This window comes from Elephas maximus, chromosome 21 (assembly GCF_024166365.1).
Source record: "Elephas maximus indicus isolate mEleMax1 chromosome 21, mEleMax1 primary haplotype, whole genome shotgun sequence".
In the NCBI taxonomy this organism is placed as follows: Eukaryota; Metazoa; Chordata; class Mammalia; order Proboscidea; family Elephantidae; genus Elephas; species Elephas maximus.
This window is the reverse complement of record NC_064839.1, coordinates 48,997,993-49,018,586: the sequence shown is the minus strand read 5'-3', so window position 1 is coordinate 49,018,586 and position 20,594 is coordinate 48,997,993. Positions and strand designations below refer to the sequence as shown.

The 20,594-nt window shown below is 42.0% G+C and overlaps 1 protein-coding gene across 2 annotated transcripts in view; it reads right to left on the bottom strand.

Annotated features, from left to right (window-relative positions):
- The window catches only part of CDH13 (cadherin 13), a 1,228,073-nt gene that overhangs the window by 768,323 nt on the left and 439,156 nt on the right, over positions 1-20,594 (bottom strand). For both annotated transcript variants that reach the window (XM_049863997.1, XM_049863996.1), the window contains exon 3: positions 17,646-17,854. In XM_049863997.1, the coding sequence (XP_049719954.1) occupies positions 17,646-17,854 (209 nt within the window). The remainder of the gene's footprint in view (positions 1-17,645; positions 17,855-20,594) is intronic.

Genomic DNA, 20,594 nt, shown 5'->3' with positions numbered 1-20,594 from the left:
AGCAGCCCCAGAAAATAGGGCTGTATCTCTCACAGGAAACACCATTTTCGGCCTTAGTTTTCCTTGGTGATTTGGATACATCATCCTCGATGAGATAATGGAGGCACTAGGTGGTGCAAATGGTTAAACCCTCGGCTCCTAACTGAAAAATTGGTTGTTTGAACCCATCCAGAGGTGCTTCTGAAGAAATGTCTGGCAATCTCCTTCTGAAAGATCACAGCCATTGGAAACACTATGGAGTGCAGCTCTACTCTGGCGCACACGGGGTCGCCAGGAGTCAAAACTGACTTGAAGGCAATCTGTTTTCGTTTTTAATGAGATAATAAATAATGCGGTAGGTACTGCAAGTTATAACTAGAGCTATAGGTGATAGGAGGTGTCAGGAAGAAAGAGGCTCAGATCTGGCTGTTTTGGTCAGTGAGTGGGGTTATGCTGAGCGATCTCTCTCCATGTGCTAACCCTAAAGTGTTCCTAACGGATCCTGATCATCTCAACACAGTCCAGATTACATAGATCCCCCATTACAATCGTTGTCAGCTATGTGATTCATACAAACTGCAAGTATGTCATGTTTCTATGGCTTTATTTCCACAGTAATTAATTACAAATCTCAAGAAGAAGAAGAAAAAAAAAAGAAGAAATTCATAGCAACTGGTTCACTTACTGGCATATAGCATTTCTTCAGCTAAAAATATACATTGTGAAATTATAAATAAGCAAATGGCCCTGCAAATGTCGTAATTCCTAATCTGGGTTGATTCCAGTAACCCTGTGCCCAACCTATTTACAACATCCATGAGAGACAGATGTGGAAGAGACCAGAGCATTTCCAGCAAACGTGGAGAAAGAATACCTGATTTTAGTGGAGAATCATTTGAGTGATGGCAGGTGGTGAGGGGTGGAACTGACAGAGCCAGTTTGGGGTCAGTGCGAATGTTGCTCAGTAGCATGGGAAGCCACGGGGAGCCTTTGAACAGACATGTTGTGTTACCAAATGTTCTTTGGGAAAGCAGCTAGCAACAATGGACATGTAGATTGAATCACAAGGAAAGAAGGTCAGATTTAAGATACAGAGACCATTCACCAGGTCCCATCATAGGGCAGATAAGAGAAAATGGTGCTTAAACCAGTTGCGGGTGCTGGAATGGTAACAATGTAAAAACCATATGGGGGAAAAAGAGAATGGACAAGAAGTGCCAACTGACCTCTCAGATGATGGGGCCATCAAAGACAAATCTAAGGTGGTGAACTTGGGCATCTGGGAAGATGAGGATACCATTTTAAGAAAAGAGAGAACCTGGGAAGATGAGGTTTGTATATTTAGGAAGCTAAAGTGTTTGATACACATACACAACTTAAACTGGAAAGGCACATATGATATGGAGGTGAGGATGTCCACCAGGGAGGCAGAAGTGAAGAACTCAAGGTTAGACATGGAGGTATGGGTTTGAAGACATCCTACAGATCAGATATTTAAAGTTTCTAAGTTTGGTGACACTGTTGAGGGTCATATAAAACAGTAGAGGAGAATCAAAGCAGAAACCTGAAGGACATCGCCAACGGGAGTAGGGGCAGGAAGAGAGGTTGCCATATGTATGAAGAGCTGGAGAACAAGGACAGTATACTGTCTTGAAGGTAAAGGGGAGAGTATTTCAAGGAACATTTCAAAATTGCCATATAACTTCAGAGAATTCAAGTGGGACTGGAAATAAGAAACTTCAAGAAACCCAGCTGCTCAGCTTTCCGTGGCCTTTAGAAGAGCAATTTCAGCAAAATGTTGAGGGTAGGTGCCCCATTCTGAAGAATTAAGAAGTCAGTGTGATGAAGTGGGGATGCTGAGTGAAGACTATGCTTTCAAGAACTTTGGTGAAGGGAAGGAAAGTGGCATGAAAGTGAAATAGCTCTATGGAAACTTGTTTTAACATGGGAAGATTTGAACACATTTGAAGGCAGGGAAAGGGTGATTTAGAGAAGAGAGAAAAGTTGAAGATGTAAGGTGGAGAAGGGGAGTACTTAACGAAAATAGAGGGAGGAAGGAATGCACTCAAGAGTGTAAGACTTGGTCTTCTTCTAGAGGAAGAGAAGAAGTAAAGGTGGAGAGATGGAAGAGGGAAACTGAGAAAACTTAAGTGGGATGGTATTAACTTTTCATCAAAGGAAAACACAAGGCCAGCTGCAGAAAACTGTAGGCAGTGGGTAGGGCTCTTCGCTTAAGGTAAATGGAAAAGTCTTGGAGTCTTGCTTAAGGTGCTTGGTAATAAATTAATAAAGAATAATTACAGAGTAAGGGCAGGAGCCTGAAGAGAGGAAGTAGGCCAGTTCTGTAACGGTGAATGCCTCATCAACCAACTCTTCTTCACATTTCCTCCATGCTGTTTTCCTGATTTTTTTTCTTTTGCCTCTATATGGGGCTTAATATTTATACTTGAATATTGCCTTGATAATTTTAGTCCATCCTTGTAGATACTTAAGGCCTTTTTGAATCTCAAGTCCACCACCTAATTAGTATGTAGCTGGCAAAGCTACCTACTCAATAAAATAACATGTCTTCATATTTTCTTCCCCCATCTTTGGGATGAAACCAATGAGTTAGGATCATGGATTGCAACCAGAAACCATTCTCCAGGTAGACAGGGACTATTCTCTCAATGCTTTCTATACAGATGTTCAAGTGATTTGAATGCACCTCACTTACTAATAGTCATTTCATATTTCTCTATATTGACAAAAAAGATGAGATGTTTTGTTGAATAATTTTTTGAATAGTCTGCTTACAAAGTATAATTCCAGAATGTACTAGCTATAAAATCTTTGGTAAGTCTGTAAAATTAAGACATTGTCTGATATAACGCCAAAAGATGAGTCCCCTATGTTGGATGGCACTCAAATGATACAGTGGCTGTAACAATGGACTTGAGCACATCAAAGACGGTGATGAAGGCACAGGACCAGGCTATGTTTTGTTCTGTTGTACATGGTGTCACCATGAGTCAGAGCCAATGTGACAGCAACATACAACAACAAAAATTAAGATACCATCACTGCCTCTCAGTTGGTCGTATATGATGCTGCGATGCTGGAAGCTATGCTGTTGGTATTTCAAATACCAGCATGGTGAACAGGTTTCAGCAGAGCTTCCAGAGTAGGTTGGACTGTGCAGAAAGACCTGGCAATCTACTCCCCAAAATTAGCCAATGGAAACCTTATGAATCACAACAGAACACTGTCTCAACTTGCTTGCTTTGGACAGATCATAATGAAGGATCAATTTCTAGAGTAGGACATCATGTTTGGTGAAAGAGGGGGTCAGTGAGGGCAGTGGGAGACCTTCAGTGAGATGGATTGGCACATTGCTGAGTATTTATTCAACAATGGACTGGAACATGCTGGCAATCGTGAGGATGATGCAAGACCAGGCAACGTTTCCTTCTGTTGTTTATAGGGTTATCAAGAGTTAGAAATGACTTGATAGCAGTAACAGCAAAATTAAGACAATAGTCCTTTTTCATAGAATTGTTGTAAAGATTACATGTTCAACATGGGAAATCCATTTAGAATGGTGCCTGGCAAAGAGTCAGAACTAAATAAATATTGGCTATGTTCAGAACTATTAACATCAATATTAATTCTATCTATGACATTTGTAAAGTCATTCAAAAAGTATTTGTTTGCCGCCACGTATTGTGCTAAGTGCTGGATTTATAGCAGTGAACAAGTCAGACACAGTTCTCACATTTATGGATCAAATGATATTATATTGATCTAATAAAATACTATATAATAAGATTGTATGTAGAATTTGGAAAAATACAGGGAAAATATTTTGCATTTCTTTTTCTTCGATTCAGTTTCTGGGTCTTGTGCCTTGCTTTTTTTTTTTCCCCCTCTTTGGAGAAAATATTATCCAAAGGCCTGAATGAAAGAGGAAATCGAAGGAAAATAAGGCAAGTAAGACTGATGGCCGCACTTTTAGGGGCTAGGATTTGCTAAAAAAGCCAAATTGAATATGGGACTTAGAATAAAAAAGCAGTCAAGCCTCAATTATCTGTGCTAACCAGGCTTTATGAGAACGGACAATGCGAGGAAGCAGATAATGCATCCTGATTAGCTGTCTTAACTCTCACAGCAGAGAAGGGAAGAAAACAACAGTAGCCTACCCAGGGATGTGGAGTGAGGCTGATGGACAGAGGGCGGTCTTTAGAAAACCCTAGTTATATTATTCAGGGTGATACCTGGGTCTCTCTGAGAACTACCATTGTTTATAGTTTCATATCTTCAAAGGAAAGAAGTTGTAAAAATTCCCTGCCAACAGGAGCCCAATTTGCCTGACATGATAAAAGAGTTGGTAGACAATGCACACTTTTGTCAAAAGGATTCGCTGCAAAAAGATCTAACTGTGAAGGGACCATTCTGTTTCTATGAGAGCCAGGAGGCAGGGGAAACTAATATGAAGATGTCAGGGAAAGGAGAAGCCCCTCTAGTATCTCAGGACCAGTTTTCTCTGATTGGTGGAAGAGTCCAGGAGCAGTGGGGCAGATCCTCTAATCTTCCCTTCTAAATTGTAATGAGGCTGGAGAGGAAGAGTGGATCAGTGGGGTCAAAGGAATAAGCTCAGTGCAACAGAAGGCTGCCTCTAGATGAAGGACGATTATTTCGGAGCTGTTATTTGGAAACCGGCCTGAAGTTTTCTAGGCCTTTGGTCTGGAGGAGTTCTTGAACATCTATAATTACTCAGTTCACTAGGGGAGCTCTCCCTCTGCTAAAGGCTTCCCCATTGGCTAGGTCTCCAGTCTTTGGAGACTGGGAATTGCTGAGAGCTTTGAGGAGCCATCTTTTTTTTTTTTTGAGGCACCATCTTGGTCTACATTAGAAATGCTTGCACTTACGCTTGAGGCCATTAATGCGTCAAATTCTGAAAATGCATATGAGATCTTAATCAATTTTTTTTAAAGATTGATTTTTCTTTGCATAACTGAGAAAGAAGAGCAAGTGTTAGCAAAATGTGTTTTCTGTTAAAAATAAAAATGAAGCAGCTGTCCTACACTTTGATGATCGCACACACGCACACAAGTGCATTTGCTCTTTAACTGCTACTACCTCTTCCCATATCAAGAAGCAGTTCAGTGAACAAAAATATCAGCCCCTGCTGCGGACTCCCCTGTGGGATGCAGGCACTTTTTTTTTTTTTTTTTTGTAATGTAGCCCCCTGGAGGGTATGGACCAGGGAAGAGGTTCTAGTTCTGTCACCAGGAGCCAGAAAAAAGAAATTATAATGAGATCAAGCCCTGGTCACAGGTTAAAGGTGTTTGCTGTATGTGCATGTGACATCTTGAGACCCTGCTTGCCTTCTTGGCTTTGCCTGAACAAATTCATTATATTAGGCCAAAGAACCAAATGGAAGAGAATGCATGTTCTGTATTGAAGATTGTGATCTTTCATCACTGGACTTCTTTTTCCCTCAGAGATGAGGGCCAAACTCTCCCAGAGCAGCCCCCATCAGCTCCAAGTCTCCAATGAGAGCAGCCATGCTGACCAGCAAAGCCTGTGGTGACTGGGTATCTTCATGTGAAGCATTCTTGGAGTACCACATAAGAGGGGAGTTTTACAAAGAGGTTATCCTGCTAAATTTACACTTACAGTTTACTGGTATTTATGGTAATAACTATAGATAGGAGGTTAGAAACCTATCAGAGAATCTAGAAAAATGTATATGTCATTTACATTTTACATTACTATCTTATTGATCTGATTATGCTATAACCTGTTTCCTGAAGAGCCCCAAGCATCTGTTGGGAGCTAGCTGTGGATAGAACTGTGAACCTAGGAAACCACTGTGGATCTGAATGCTGGGTTGCCATGTGTCCAGCCCAGTAACCTCAGATCTGCCTCTTGACCTCTCTGAGTCTCAGCTCCCTCACATATAAAACAGAAATAGCACCATCTGTTTCAAGGTATTGTTGTGAGGATTAAATCAATTAATGCATATGAAAATGAAATGTTAAGTGATAATGTTTCTACATAAGTGTAAGGTATTTTAGTTTTATTTCAGCTAGACTCTGGGACTATGAAGATGAACAGGATAAGGTCCCTGGAATCAAGGAATTTGTAGCCTAGGAGACCTTTACATTTGGAACTTTTGTGCTATTTCCATAAGGTCCTATTTCCAAAGGTTTTATCCATGAGGAGAGTTTTCAAAAACTGCCAGGACAACACATGGCTTGTCCACCTACTTACTATTTCTTCAGGAGCTTTGGTCAGTTCTGGAATTTTATTTCTAACCACTTTTTAATTTTCCTCTGTCATTTCACAGTCTTTACTGGAGAAAGGAGAGCAGTAGTTCTGTTGTAAATGTCAGCACTACCAAAATAGCAGTGACTACATAAAGTCAGCAGCCCCAGGCTCAATGCTTGGTCTGCCACTGACTGTCGAATGATGACACTGGTTATTACTTAACCTTTCTGAACCCCGGCTCCTTTCACATCTGCAAAATTGGAACAATATTACCAATGTCACGGTTTAGCTAAGGATCAGGGAAGAAGGTGTGAGTGAGAGCATCTAGGGCAATACCCTGATGTGTGGTTGTTGTTATTAGCTGCCTTCGAGTTCGGCCCTGACTCATGGCCATCCCATGCACAACAGAAGGAAATGCTGCCTGGTTCTGTGCTATTTTCATGGTGGGTTGTAGATCAGATTGTGTGATCCACAGGATTTTCATTGACTGATTTTTGGAAGTAGATCACCAGGCCTTTCTTCCTAGTCTTAGTTTGAAAACTCTGCTGAAACCTGTTAGCATCATAGCAACACACAAGCCTCCACTGACAGACTGATGGTGGCTGTGCATGGCATGCATTGGTTGGGAATTAGACCTGGGTCTCCCACATGGAAGGCAAGAATCCTACCATTGAATCACCAATGCCCCTAACATGTGGTTGGTACTCGGTAAATGGTTCTTTCCAGCCTACTTTTGAAATATATAAATGTCCCATTAGAATCCTAGAGCTGCTCTTCCCGATTGCTAGCCTTTCGCCACCTTTGGCTATTGAACATTTGAAAGATGTTCAAGAGCCTAAACTGAGATATACTTTAAGCATAAAATTCACACCAGATTTTGAAGACTTAGTACACAAAAAAGGATGCAAAAAATATTTCATTAGTAACATTTCCATTGATTACTTGTTGAAATAATAAAAAAAAAATTTTAGCTTAGATATATTGGGTTAAATAAAATAAATTATTAAAATTAACTTCACCTTTTTTCCTTTTTAATGTGGCTGCTAGAAAATATAAAATACATAAAACTTGTGACTCACATTCTATTTCTTTGGACCATGTTGGTCTAGAACATGAAATCTAGAGTTTCCTTGAGGCAAAAAGCAGCCACTTGTAGTTATCTGGACTTTCTACGAGACAAGTTATTTTTCCCCCAAAGCAATTAATTAAAATAAGTCTTTATAATACAGTTTCTTAGATTCTGAATCACAAAGCAATCTGTTATCCACTTAAATTAATGAATGGAATGCTGTCTTTTTATCTATATTTGAATAGTATCCTGGAGCGAGGAGTCATAAACATAACATTTGAGGCATGTGTCAAAATGTAACAGCCTAATATTCTATTCTAGGCCCAATTCTTGAATCTGTACCATATTTTCGAGCAATACATTTTCCCCAATTTGAGGGACAGTTAAACGGATGCTAATTTTCCTTAATAGTAACTGGGAAGACTTTTGCCATAGAGAGCGGTACTTCATAGGGTTGTAAAGTTCCGTACTTGTTAAACCAGTGCATATTTAATTCATAATTTCTTTATGGCCACAGTAAATGCACAGATTGGTCCTCTATAGAAATGGTTGTGAAATATTTTTCCGTTAAGGAAGATCAATATCACTGACCAGCTCAACAGACTCCATGTCACTCCCAGTCAACGTGGTAAGGTCTGGAGAGAAGGTAATTCATTTTACTATAAGCTGGTGGCTCTCATTCTTAGGAATGCTCCAAACAAAGGAGGCTGAACCACCTGCATGATTGGTCTCTTGGTGGTTAGATGGTACAACGGCCAAAACTAACAGAAAGAACTGAACTGGTTGGTTCAGGGTTGATAAAAATTGGAGCTTATCTTAGTAACAAGTGTGCATACATATTTTTGTCTAGAATATGGAATTTAGAATCAGGAAAGGTGGAAAAAATGTATAGAGGTGACAGCCCCTCAACTGGGTACTTCAGTGAAGGATCAGTTCTCTGTTACTGACAAGCCTTTCATTAGCTGGGAGCAGGGTTAGATACGACTTTTGTTTTATTTAGGTATCCTATTTTTTTATTAGGATACGCATTTCTTTCTTTTTTTTTTTTTTGCAAGGCTAGGGTGTTATTGTGGAGACCTGATGCAGCCACCACCCATCTGTCTGTGGAGGCTGGTGTGTTGCTATGATGCTAAACAGGTTTCAGCAGAGCTTTAAGACTAAGACAGACTAGGAAGAAAGGCCTGGTAATCTGCTTCTCAAAATCAGTCAGTGAAAACCCTGTGGATCACAACAGTCCAATATGCAAACAATCACAGGGATGGGGCAGGAGCAGGAAGCATTTCACTCCGTTTTGGACGCGGTAACCATGAGTCAGGGCCAAATCAAAGGGTGCTAACAGCCATTGCTTTTGAGCCTCCAGCCCCAAGGTTTCCCTTGTGTACTTAGCAAATGGAATCCTGAAATTCTGGAGAACAGTGGATTTAAAAGTTGTAATGCCCCCAGCTATATACCAAAAAAAAAACAAAAAAAAAACAAAAAAAACACTGTTGAGTCAATCCAGACTCATAGCGACCCTATAGAACAGAATAGAACTGCCCCATAGAGTTTCCAGGAAGCGCCTGACGGATTTGAACTGCTGAGCTTTTGGTTAGCAGCTGTAGCACTTAACCACTACGCCACCAGGGTATCCCTAGATACACAGTAGCCAGCAATACTGCTGTTGGCTTCTGGGGAGATGATGATATATTATGTATTTAAAAAAAAAAAAAGGCAACTGTTTTTCCCAAGTCACTGCTTCCTCTGGTTGCTCCTTTTATTTTATTTCACTTGTATTAACAATTTCCATCTTGATTCTTGAAATTGGATTAAACAAACAAACAAAATCCATTGCCATTGAGTCAATTCATACTCACAGTGACCCTATAGGACAGAGAAGAACTGCCCCCATAGTGTTTCTAAAGACTGGCTGTGGATTCAAACTGCTGACCTTTTGGTTAGCAGCCAACCTTTTAACCACTGCACTACCAGGGTTCCATTAGGAGCCAAAATAATGTCTTTTAACTTCTGTGTTTATGGTGATGATAAACAAGCCTTAAATTTAGCTTTTTCAGTTTCCATAACTCTCTCTCTCTCTCTCCTTGTTTTATTTTTCAGGGCTTTTTAAAATAGCAAAGGGGGATAAATAAATTTTTTGCCTTTAATTTAAGTGACTTGATTAAGAGACCAGTTTACTGCAAGCACCACGTATTGACTTCCACTTAAAAAGTGAAAATTGTTCATAATTGTTTTTTAAATACTGCCAAGTCTTTTGGTGTTTATTAAATGGACCCATAAAAATAGAGTCCCATTTCTTGGAAATTCAGTCCATGTCTCACATAAAAAGGAGCCGTGGTGGAACAGCGGTTAACCGCTTGACTACTAACTGAAAGGTTGGAGTCCAAACCGACTACCCGCTCCATGGGTGAAAGATGTGGCAGTCTGCTTCCATAAAGATCACAGAAACCCTATGGGGCAATTCTTCTCTGCCCTACATGGTCACTATGAGTTGAAATCGACCCGATGGCAATGGGTTTTTTGGGGGAGTCTCACATAAGGTGGGGACCCGAGGAATGGGAATGTGATGGTTTACATTCACCTGTAATCCTCAGTTCCCTACAGGGGTTCACATGATGGATTTTAGACATAACGGGCATGCGTAATGGATTGGGGCATCTCAATTTGCCTGCTTCATCACTGAATCTTAATTATAGGCCTGGCTCCAGCCATATGTTGATGAGGAATAACTGACATGTAAGTGCTATGCATATATTATCTCATCTAATCTCACAATTTCCCCTGAGGCAGATACTACTATTATCCCATTTTACAGCTGAGGAGACTGAAGCAGGGCTGGTAGGTATAGCACTGTGAGTCAAGCCAAGGCAGTCTGGCCCCAAAGTGGGGCTTTCGGCCTCCCTACGGGAGCTGAGCCCCTGAGCTCAGGAACTCAGGATTGAGATGGGAAGAACACACATCCACAGATAGTTTTGTGTAATAATGGGAGACAGCCAGACAGGGCTTCAAGAGGAGGATGGTGGACAAATATCTAACGAGCTAAGGGGTAGTTAGAGAGGCTGCCTTGCAGGAGGGAGATCTTGGTGGGTCCCAAAGTATCCAAGGAGATAAACAAGTCAGTTGGCTGTGGGCCAGTTGGGGCAGTGGAGGAGGGGACACAATCCAGACAGAGGGAACAGCCAGTGGGAAGGGGGTAGGCATAAGTCTGGTCAACTCAAGAAAGGGCAAGTGGCTTGGTAGGGCGGGGGCCCACAGTTCCAGGTAGGAAGAAGGGGGAGAGCGGTCTCTCATTCCACTTGTCCCTTTACTCCAAAGACATTTGCTGAGTGCTGACTATGTTGGGTACTTTGCTGGGCTTGAGGATACAGCAGTGAAGGTGGAAGAGAGGGAAACTCTCAGTGAAATGGACTGACACAATGGACATAACAGTAGACTCATACCAACGATGATGAAGATGGCACAGGACAAAGCAATGTTTCGTTCTGTTATACACAAGGTTATCATGAGTTGGAGCCAACTCGATGGCAACTAACAACATTCTGTGAGCCACCATGACTGTCCACAGAAAACTGCACCGTGGGAGGATTTGGTTCCATTTTCTATTTTGCTCATGAAGACCCAGCTACCTGGTCCACAGGAATCTAAGCTCTACAGTTACTCCCAGCATGGGCTTCCAAGTTTCAAGATGAAGTGAGCAGGTATAGTCCCTTTACCTCCCAAATTGGAAGTCAAAATAGAGTCCTACAAGTCCCCTGATGCTCTTGCCTCCCAGGCTGACTTCACAACATTCTTTAATTATGTCAGAATTCCTCTCCATGATACACGGCCATGGAAGCTACACCTTCTTAACTTGGAAAGAAACAATAAATGGTGCTCTTTTGGGTAGAAAATGAGCTTGATTAGTTCTATTTACACAGCAGGTAAAGACATTGCTGTAGAAGTAATGAAACACAAAGCTTTTCCTTGCAAACCTTTGAAACCCTGTGTATAAGGTTAAAACAAAAAAAGTCTGCTCCCTCTCATTGTTGGCAGGCAGTGAGAGACAGCTGAGGATGGGACAAGTCATATTCTGTCCAGGAACATTTTTGTGAGTCAAGCTCATCATTATCTTTCCGCAGGATAGGAAAACTTTCATGCGTGTGTGTTAACCTCTCCACCCTCCATAACAACCCCTCTGTGCCTGACAAAGACTGGGATTAAATAGTTCCTCTGCAGATTTAGATCTAAGATGATCTTACATAGCCCAGGCTGAACTCTGTGTGTGCCATTAAAAATGCAGAAATACTTAGAGTCTGCCATTAAATCATTAACAATGGGTTTTCAGGGATTCAGGGTATAGGCTTTCCAGGTGAAATGGGTCACAGGTAGCAGGTCAAAAACGAGACATATCCTTTCATTAACAAAGAGCCAAGCTTTAGGTCTTGCTGCTAAACTGGGCTTTGCCGTAGTTATATTTACCCTAGAGAAGCCTGCCTTCATCCTTCCTTCCTTCCTTCCTTGCATGGTCTGAAATGAGCAGCTGTGAAATCTCTCCTCTTTGGGTTATGCTCTGATCACAACTTCTCTTTCTTTTCTTTGGTTTCTCTTTTTTCCTCCTACTCCAAATTCCGATTCTGACTCATGGCTTGAATGAATATGCTGACTCCCCATCTCCTCATCCTTCCTCTAGAGGCTCCAAAATAACACCACTCATGAGACGTGTCATTTGATGACCTATGCAGTGCCCAGTAGAAGAGCTCCCTGATGTAGACTCTATACTTATCCTCATTTCATAGATGAGGAAACAGGTCCATAAAGTTGAGTGACTTGACCAAAGTCACACATTTACAAACTGGTAAGAAAGAAATATGAACATACTATATCCAACTCTGGAAACCCTGGTGGCCTAGTGGCTAAGTGCTACAGCTGCTAACCAAAGGGTCGGCAGTTTAAATCCAACAGGCACTCCTTGGAAACTCTATGGGACAGTTCTACTCTGTCCTATAGGGTCACTATGAGTCGGAATCAACTCAACGGCACTGGGTTTGGTTTTTTTGGTTTTATATCCAACTGCAAAGCAAATCTCTTAGCACTATGCTCTGTTTCATCACCAGAGATCATGATAGAATTTTGTAAGACCAATGACTTATTCATTGCAAATACCTTTTTTTAATACACCATGGTGACCATACTCATGGACCTCACTGGGTGGAAAACACAGGAATCAAATCGACCACGTCTGTGGATAGAATTGATGGAAAAGCTCAATATCATCGATCAGAATAAGGCCAGACTATCAATTGCTCACACGCAAGTTCAAGTTGAAGCTGAAGAAAATTAAAACAAGTCTACAAGAACCAAAATGTGATCTTGAGTATATCCCACCTAAATTTGGACACTATTTCAAGAATAGATTTGATGTACTGAACACGAATGAGTGGAGACCAGAAGAGATGTGGGATGACATCAAGGACATCATACATGAAGAAAGCAAAAGGTCCTTAAAAAGACAGAAAAGAAAGAAATGACCAAAATGGTTGTCAGAAGTGGCTCTGAAACTTGCTCCTGAATGTAGAGTAGCTAAAGCAAATGGAAGAAATGATGAACTAAAAGAGTTGAACAGAAAATTGCAAAGGGAGGCCTTAGAAGACAAAGTATTATAATGAAATGTGCAAACACTTGGAGCTAGAAAACCAAAAGGGATGAACATGCTTGGCATTTCTTAAGCTGAAAGAACTGAAGAAAAAAATCAAGCCTCAAATTACAATTCTGAAGAATTCTATGGGGAAAATATTGAATGACACAGAAAACATCAAAAGAGGATGGAAGGAATACACAGAGTCACTGTACCAAAAAGAGCTGGTCAATGTCCAGACATTTCAGGAGGTAGCATATGATGAAGAACCAATAGTATTGAAGGAAGAAGTCCAAGCTGCACTGAAGGCATTGGGAAAAACAAAGCTCCAGGAATTCATTAAATACAATTGAGATGTTTTAACAAGTGGACGTAGTACTGTAGGTACTCACTTGTTTATGCCAAGAAATTTGGAAGACAGCTACCTGGCCAACTGACTGGAAGAGATCCATATTTGTGCCCATTCCAAAGAAAAGGTGATCCAAGCAAACGTGGAAATTATTGAACAATATCATTAATATTACAAGCTGAAGATCATTCAAAAGTGGCTGTAACAGTATATTAACAGGGAACTACCAGAAATTCAAGCCAGGTTCAGAAAAGGACGCAGAACCAGTGATATCATTGCTGAAGTTAGATGGATCGTGGCTGAAAGCAGAGAATACGAAGAAGACGTTTACCTGTGTTTTACTGACTATGCAAAGGCATTCAACTGTGTGGATCATAACAAATTACGGATAATGTTACAAAGAATGGGAATTCCAGAGCACTTAATGGTGTTCATGAGGAAACTGTATGCAGACCAAGAAGCAGCTGTTCGAACAGAACAAGTAGATTCTGTGTGGTTTAAAATCAGAGAAGGTGTGCATCAGGGCTGTACCTTTTCCCCATGCTTATTCAGTCTGTATGCTAAGCAAATAATCTGAGGAGGTGGGCTGTATGAAGAAGAATGTGGCATCAGGATTGGAGAAAGACTCATTAACAATCTGTGATATGCAGATGACACAATCTTGCTTGCTGAAAGTGAAGAGGACTTGAAGCCCTTGCTGATGAAGATCAAATACAAGTGACTTCCTGTGGATTATACTGTGATATAAAGAAAACAACAATCTTCACAACTGGACCGATTAGCAACATCATGATAAATGGAAAAAATGTTGAAGTTGTCAAGAATTTCATTTCACTTGTATCCACAGTCAATTCCCATGGAAGCAGAAGTCAAGAAATCAAACAACGTATTGCATTTGGCAAATCTGCTTCAAAAGACCTCTTAAAAGTGTTGAAAAGCAAAGATGTCACTTTGAAGAGGAAGGTTAGCCTGACCCAGGCCATGATATTTTCAATTGCCTTGTATGTATACGAAAGTTGGACAATGAGTAAAGAAGACCAAAGAAGAATTGATGCCTTTGAATTACGGTGTTGGAAAAGAATTTATTGAATATACCATGGACTGCCAGAAGAACGAACACCTCTGTCTTGGAAGAAGTACAGCCAGAGTGCTCCTTGGAAGTGAGGATGGTGAGACTGTCTCATGTACTTTGGACATGCTATCAGGAGGGGTCACTCCCTGCAGAAGGATTTCATCCTTGGTAAGGTAGAGGGTCAGCGAAAAAGAAGACCCTGACAAGATGGACTGACAAAGTGGCTGCAACAATGGTCTCAAACATAGCAACAATTGTGAAGATGGTAGCAGAACCAGGCAGTGTTTCATTCTATTGTTCAAAGGGTTGCTATGTGTTGGAACTGACTTGACGGCACCTAAAAACAATGCACAGTATATACCACATAAATAGTGAGTTCCAAAGTAAGTACCATGTGCTTAATAAGTACCACATACACAGTGAGTACACCATGTGCACAGTGAGTACCTCATACCCAATCTGTACCACATACAAAGAAGTACCATGTATTCAGTATCACATACGCAGTAAGTATACCACATGCATATAAGTACCTCATACCCAATCTGTATCATGTACACAGAAGTACCATGTATTCAGTACCACATACACAGTGAGTACCACATACACAGTGAATACTTCATACCCAGTAGGTACACATACACATATGTACTATGTGCTCCATAAGTGCCACATGCACAGTGAGTACCTCATATGCAATATGTACCATGTACACAGAAGTACCATGTGCTCAGTAAGTACCATATACATAGTTAGTAGCACATGCACAATGAGTACCTCATACCCAATATGTACACAGAAGTACCACATACACAGAAGTACCATGTAAGTGTTGGCTGTTGTCACCAGTCAGCATCCCATGACCTCTCCCTTCTCTGAAGTCACAGATCATCAATCACTCTTGCCTCCCTGCTTAGTCTTTCATCAACTTGCAAGTTCATTTTCCCTTCCCAACCAAGAGCTAAGCTGACTCATACGCATATTGATGTCCATCTCTCATCATTGGCTTGCTTGGCTGCACACAGTAGGACCTCAAAACAACAAACTGAATTTCTGGTAAGGCCTGTGCTCTCCTCAGAGGGATTCTTTTGCTATCTTTTTGTTTTCCTTTTCTTTTGTCCTTTTTTTTGGGGGGGTCTGTTTATTACAGACAGATCCGGGTAGCTTCACCAGACCTGTTTTCAAACCTTAGAAAATTACTGGAGGTGGAGAACAATGACTCATTCTTCTGGAGCCTGGCAAACTGAATGGCAGAGAAGCCTCAGCAGTGCTTTAGAAGAAGCAAACAATGGCAACTGAGCTTTGAGGTATAGTGGCAAACAAGAACCAGACAGGGCTCGGAGGAGCTTTGTCTTGGGAGGGAAGGCATCCCACTAGGACTCAGAGACCAGCACTTCACAGCTGAGTCCCTCATAATGAATCCCAGCTTTCCCAGCACTTAGAGGTGGCATTTGTCCGGAATACTGCCCAGCATCCCTCCTGCTCTGTTTTAAGCCAAGTACTATGACATCATCTTCTCCAGGTTTAAAGACAACCCACATGTTGTGATGAACTACATCCATCTAAATATATCTAACCTGATACAAAAAATCCTCTTACAAGGCTCTCTGTGCTGTTCACTTATTCCTAAGAGGCGCTCTGTGCTACACATCCCGAATGTTTTGTTGCTTTAGATCTGCCAAGTTCTTACATCCCGAGTTAGTGGGATGCTGTGAACATGGGCTAACCACGGCTAAGTAAGAGAAAAGCTTGTCTTTGTGGTGCCAAAGTGTTTCCACGCTGGTAGGGATACGACGATGTCCTGTTTTCTTTGAAAACATCAGTAACACGCTTTGGATTCTTTTTTAGCTTGCGATCCACCCTTGCTTCAGGAATTCCCGGCTATGGAGGGGAATTTTAGCATTGGTCCAGTCCAGGGATAGAAAATAGATCCCATCCCTAGCAACACCTTAAATGATCAATGATACTAGCTTCCAAAACCATGGTGCTGAGAAAGACACTCAGGCTAAGCCAGGGCTCACTGGCAAAGAGTCTGGTGGTTGAGAAACAATATCTGCCACAGGCATGGTGGCACAGCAGGGCACACACATGTCACTTACTTGCCATCCTTGACTGTTTAACCCGTTTATACTGTAGATTAAGAAGTGATGTGTTTCTCTCGAGATCACACAGGCAGCACTGGCAAGGAAGCAACACTCACATTGCCAGTTGTACAGTCTGCTGCCAGCTGTGTAGCTGAGGCTCACTCCACCACCCACGCTCCACCAATGAACAAAATTAACAGACAAAACAGGGTTATGGGAAACGCGGCAGATGGAGGACAGGAATGAGAATCACAGGCTTTGAAAAATTGGGGAAGTACAGACCAGGAGGCAGCTAGGTACACAAAGCTGAAGACGCACTATGATGGCTGTTACTATTTTGCCAAGGTCTTACTGAGTCTCTTCCCTCCCTTTAATCAAGAAGCCACACTATCTTTGAGCACCTGGGGAAAGAAGAGGTGAGACAGTTGCAGTAAAAGGTATCTTGATGATACTATCAGGAAGCCTGGGTAGCACTCATAAAGTGCACGCACAGGCGTGTGAGTGCAGTGTTCAACATGCATGCACATCTGGAAAGTTGTAGGCACTAGCGGATGGCTAAGGACCAGTGCCATACACAATGATTGCCTTGTTGTGCAGCTCTAGTGGGGCACCGTAATTCTTTGCCTGCCAATTTCCACTCCCCTTCCTAATTTACTTTGAGTAACTAACTTTCTATTCTGAGTCCGTATGTTTTGGATGGGACTGACTTCCCCTCTGGCTTCAGGAAAAGGCATGTGACTCAAACTTAGCCAATGACAGCACCACAGCCCACTAGACACAGAGTTTGGTTCAGGGATGACCACATGATGGGATGAGAAAGAATGAGATTTGATGTCAGGGTTTTGTTGGCATTAGCAGAAAAATATGCTGTCTCAGGAGACTTCAGACTGGGAAATGAATGGCAACCTCTTCACTGGGGTGTAGGAAGCAGGGAGGTAAGTGCCTGGGGGTGAAGCCAATACTAGGAAAATAACACCACAAGATAGAAACACATTAAAACTCAGGCCATCACGTGGATGCTGGTACATACCCACGCTTGGAGGCAGAACCACCCCTGAAATGTTTTAGTTGCATGAGCTGACAAATTCCCACCCATCCTCCTTTTCTGAGTTGAGTTTCTGTACTTTGAACAACAAAAGAACCTTGACTGATGTAACAAGCTAATGAGCCATTTCCCACATATGACAGACAGATCCTCTTTGGATCCAGCTTATTTGGAGCAGCTGCATTACCTGCAGGGAGCCCTGGATGTCTCTCCCCCCGACGATCACGAGTTCTGCCATGTCTTCCGCATGGGGCGTCCGTGCATGGACGAACAGAGTCCTGCCCACTGCAGTTACGTTTCTTAGGGCGACTAAGCCGCCATTGCTGTTCACCTTGAAGTATGGGCTTGAGACCTCATAGTGCAGCTTGTTATTCCCCTTACAATCACTGAAGGTCACTGGAAAGAAGCACAACGGGGACAGAGTGAGTAGGCTGGCAGCCCAGGCCTTGAAGTATCTCTGGCCCATTGAAGGTGGACCACCCCCCAAAGCCTATAAACACTGCCCCTTATACCATAGCAACTCCCTTATCCCCCCCATGGCTTTGTTCATGCAAAAGACTCATTTAGGGCATACCCCTTGACCACTCCCCATGCTCTAGGCAGGTAGTAAGCACTGAGGACGCAAAGATGAACATGAGACAGACACTGGCCTTGAGTGTCATAGGTGAGGTGAGCAGTGTATATATCATAGTGAGATATACAGAGTATATATAGCAGAGTAATGTTTGAGGAGTGTGACCCAATCCTGGCATGTATGAGGTACCGTGGGAGAACCAAGGTATGTTTAGGAGCATCATGGGAAGATATTTGAGTTGGGTCTTGAAGATGAGCAGAAGATTAGAAGGCCTCAACATTCTAGGTTGAGGGAACAATGTATACAAAGGCATGGGGGTGTGTGGTTAAATAAAACATAGATCTGGGGAAAGACAAACAACTTGGTGTGCTTGGATTAGAGGGAAATTTGAGCTAGGTCAGGGATGTTGGGGATGTTGAAGGAAAAGTTGGAAATGAAGCTGAAATATCTTCTGGAGACAAATTGGGGAAAGCCACTATGTTAAGCTATTGCCCTGTAGCCTTGGACTGTTTTTAGCATAGAGAAGTTCAAGACCAGGATTTTTTTCTGGTTCCAGAATAGATTAGTGCTTCCCAAGGGCTGGGGTGCATCAGAATCAGATGAGGAGCTTTTGAAAAGATTCAGAGGACCAAGCCCAAACCCAAAGATTACAATTCAATGGATTTGGGTTATAAAAAATAGTTTGGAGAAAGGCAAGACGAGAGGTCAAGGAAACCGGTCAGTTTCTGTTAGCTTTGTAAAAATGATGCTTGGCTCAGACTAAAGCAGTGGCACTGGCAATGTGGGGAGTGGAGAGATTTGAGCAAAGTTCCTAACACTGAATAATTAAGCCATGTGTGGAGGGAACAGGGAAGAGGATTCATCCTGGACGGGCCACAAGGAGCACAAGGCTTTGTCACAAGCGGTGGTATGACAGCTGGTCAGGTACCCTCAGGTACCTGATGCCTCTGGACCTGGTGCACTATTCTACCATTACAGGCATCACAATCCATTGCGTGTGCTTGTGTTTTTGCCTGTCTCCATTCGAGGCCCTTAAGCATTAAATTGTAGTACTGGCTTTTTTCCACCACTTTTGCTTTCTTAGCTCTCTGCTGAAGAGGCTTGTTTGTTTGTTTAGTAAACTTATAATTGAAGCATAACATAGATACAGGAAAGGCTACAATCAGAATGTACAAGTCAATGAATTCACAAAGCAAGCATGCCTACGTAGCCAGTACTCAAGAAACCCAACACCTAAGAAGCCAAGTATTATCAGCCCCCCACCCAGAGTAACTCTACATCCCTGCCTAAATAAAGCTCCTACCCTCCACCCCAGAAACTACTTCTATGGTAACTTCTAACACCATAGATTAGCTTTGACTGTTTTTGAACTTCATACAGGTAGGTGCCTTTTTGTATATGGCTGCTTCTGTTCGATATTATGTTTTGAGATTCATCCATGCTGCTGTGAATAGTAGTAATTTATCCTTTTTACTATATGGTATTCCATTATGTGACTATACCAAGTTCATTTATCTATCCACTGCCCTTGGGCATCTGGGCTCTTTCCAGCTTTCGGCTCTCAGAATATCGCTGTCAGGAACATTCTTGGGTCTATCTTTTGGTGAGCACCTACTTGTCTTTATTCAAACATCTACATAGGTCCTAGTAGAGAGCTAAAGCCATTGAAATATCTGATGAACTAAACTGATCTTTCTAGCAGAGAAGATTATGCTTACAGTGATAACGATATTAACTGATAATAAGAAGAAGAATAAAGGCTAATAGGCTAATGCTGTTGGAGCACTTTCCACATCCGAGGCTTCACTGTAAGCACTTTCCATATTTTACCATATTTAATCTTTGCAATGGCCCTATGAATGGGATATTATTTTGGCCTCTTTCCCCACATTTTATAGATAAGATAATTAAGGATCAGAGAAGGCAAAGAAGATGCCTAACACACACACACACATACACACACACACACACACACACACAGAGTTTTCCTCCCTAATTGCCATTCCACTGAGGGAAAAAGAGGAAGACTGTCAACAAGATGGACTGACACAGTGGCTGCAACAACGGGCTCAAGCATAACAATGATTGTGAGGATGGCACAGGACAGGGCAGTGTTTCTTTCTGTTGCACATAGGGTTGCTAACAGTCAGACTGAGTCGAAGGCACCTAACAACAACATGAAATATTAACACCACAGATATACTGTAGATCTTCTTGTATACTGTATATTTAACGGTACTTCATATATTTTAAAAAGTCCTATTTTTTGCTCCCCCCACCCAAGTACTCATTTTCACCCCCTTGGAGGCAATATCACCCAACTGAAAGTACAACATCTATAGGCATCATTCTCTGCAGAAAGATGAACTAACTTACCCAAGGTCACATACAGAAAGGGGTAGAGCAAGAACGAGTCCCCAGTCTGTCTGTCTGCCACTACAGTCCAAAACTCTGAGCCATGAGAACTTCCCAAGAATGGCTGGTCAAGAGGGGAAAGGGCAGCTGCCACATTCTGATGCTCTTAGACCACGGGGTCATCAGAGGTCCCAGCTGAGAGTGTAA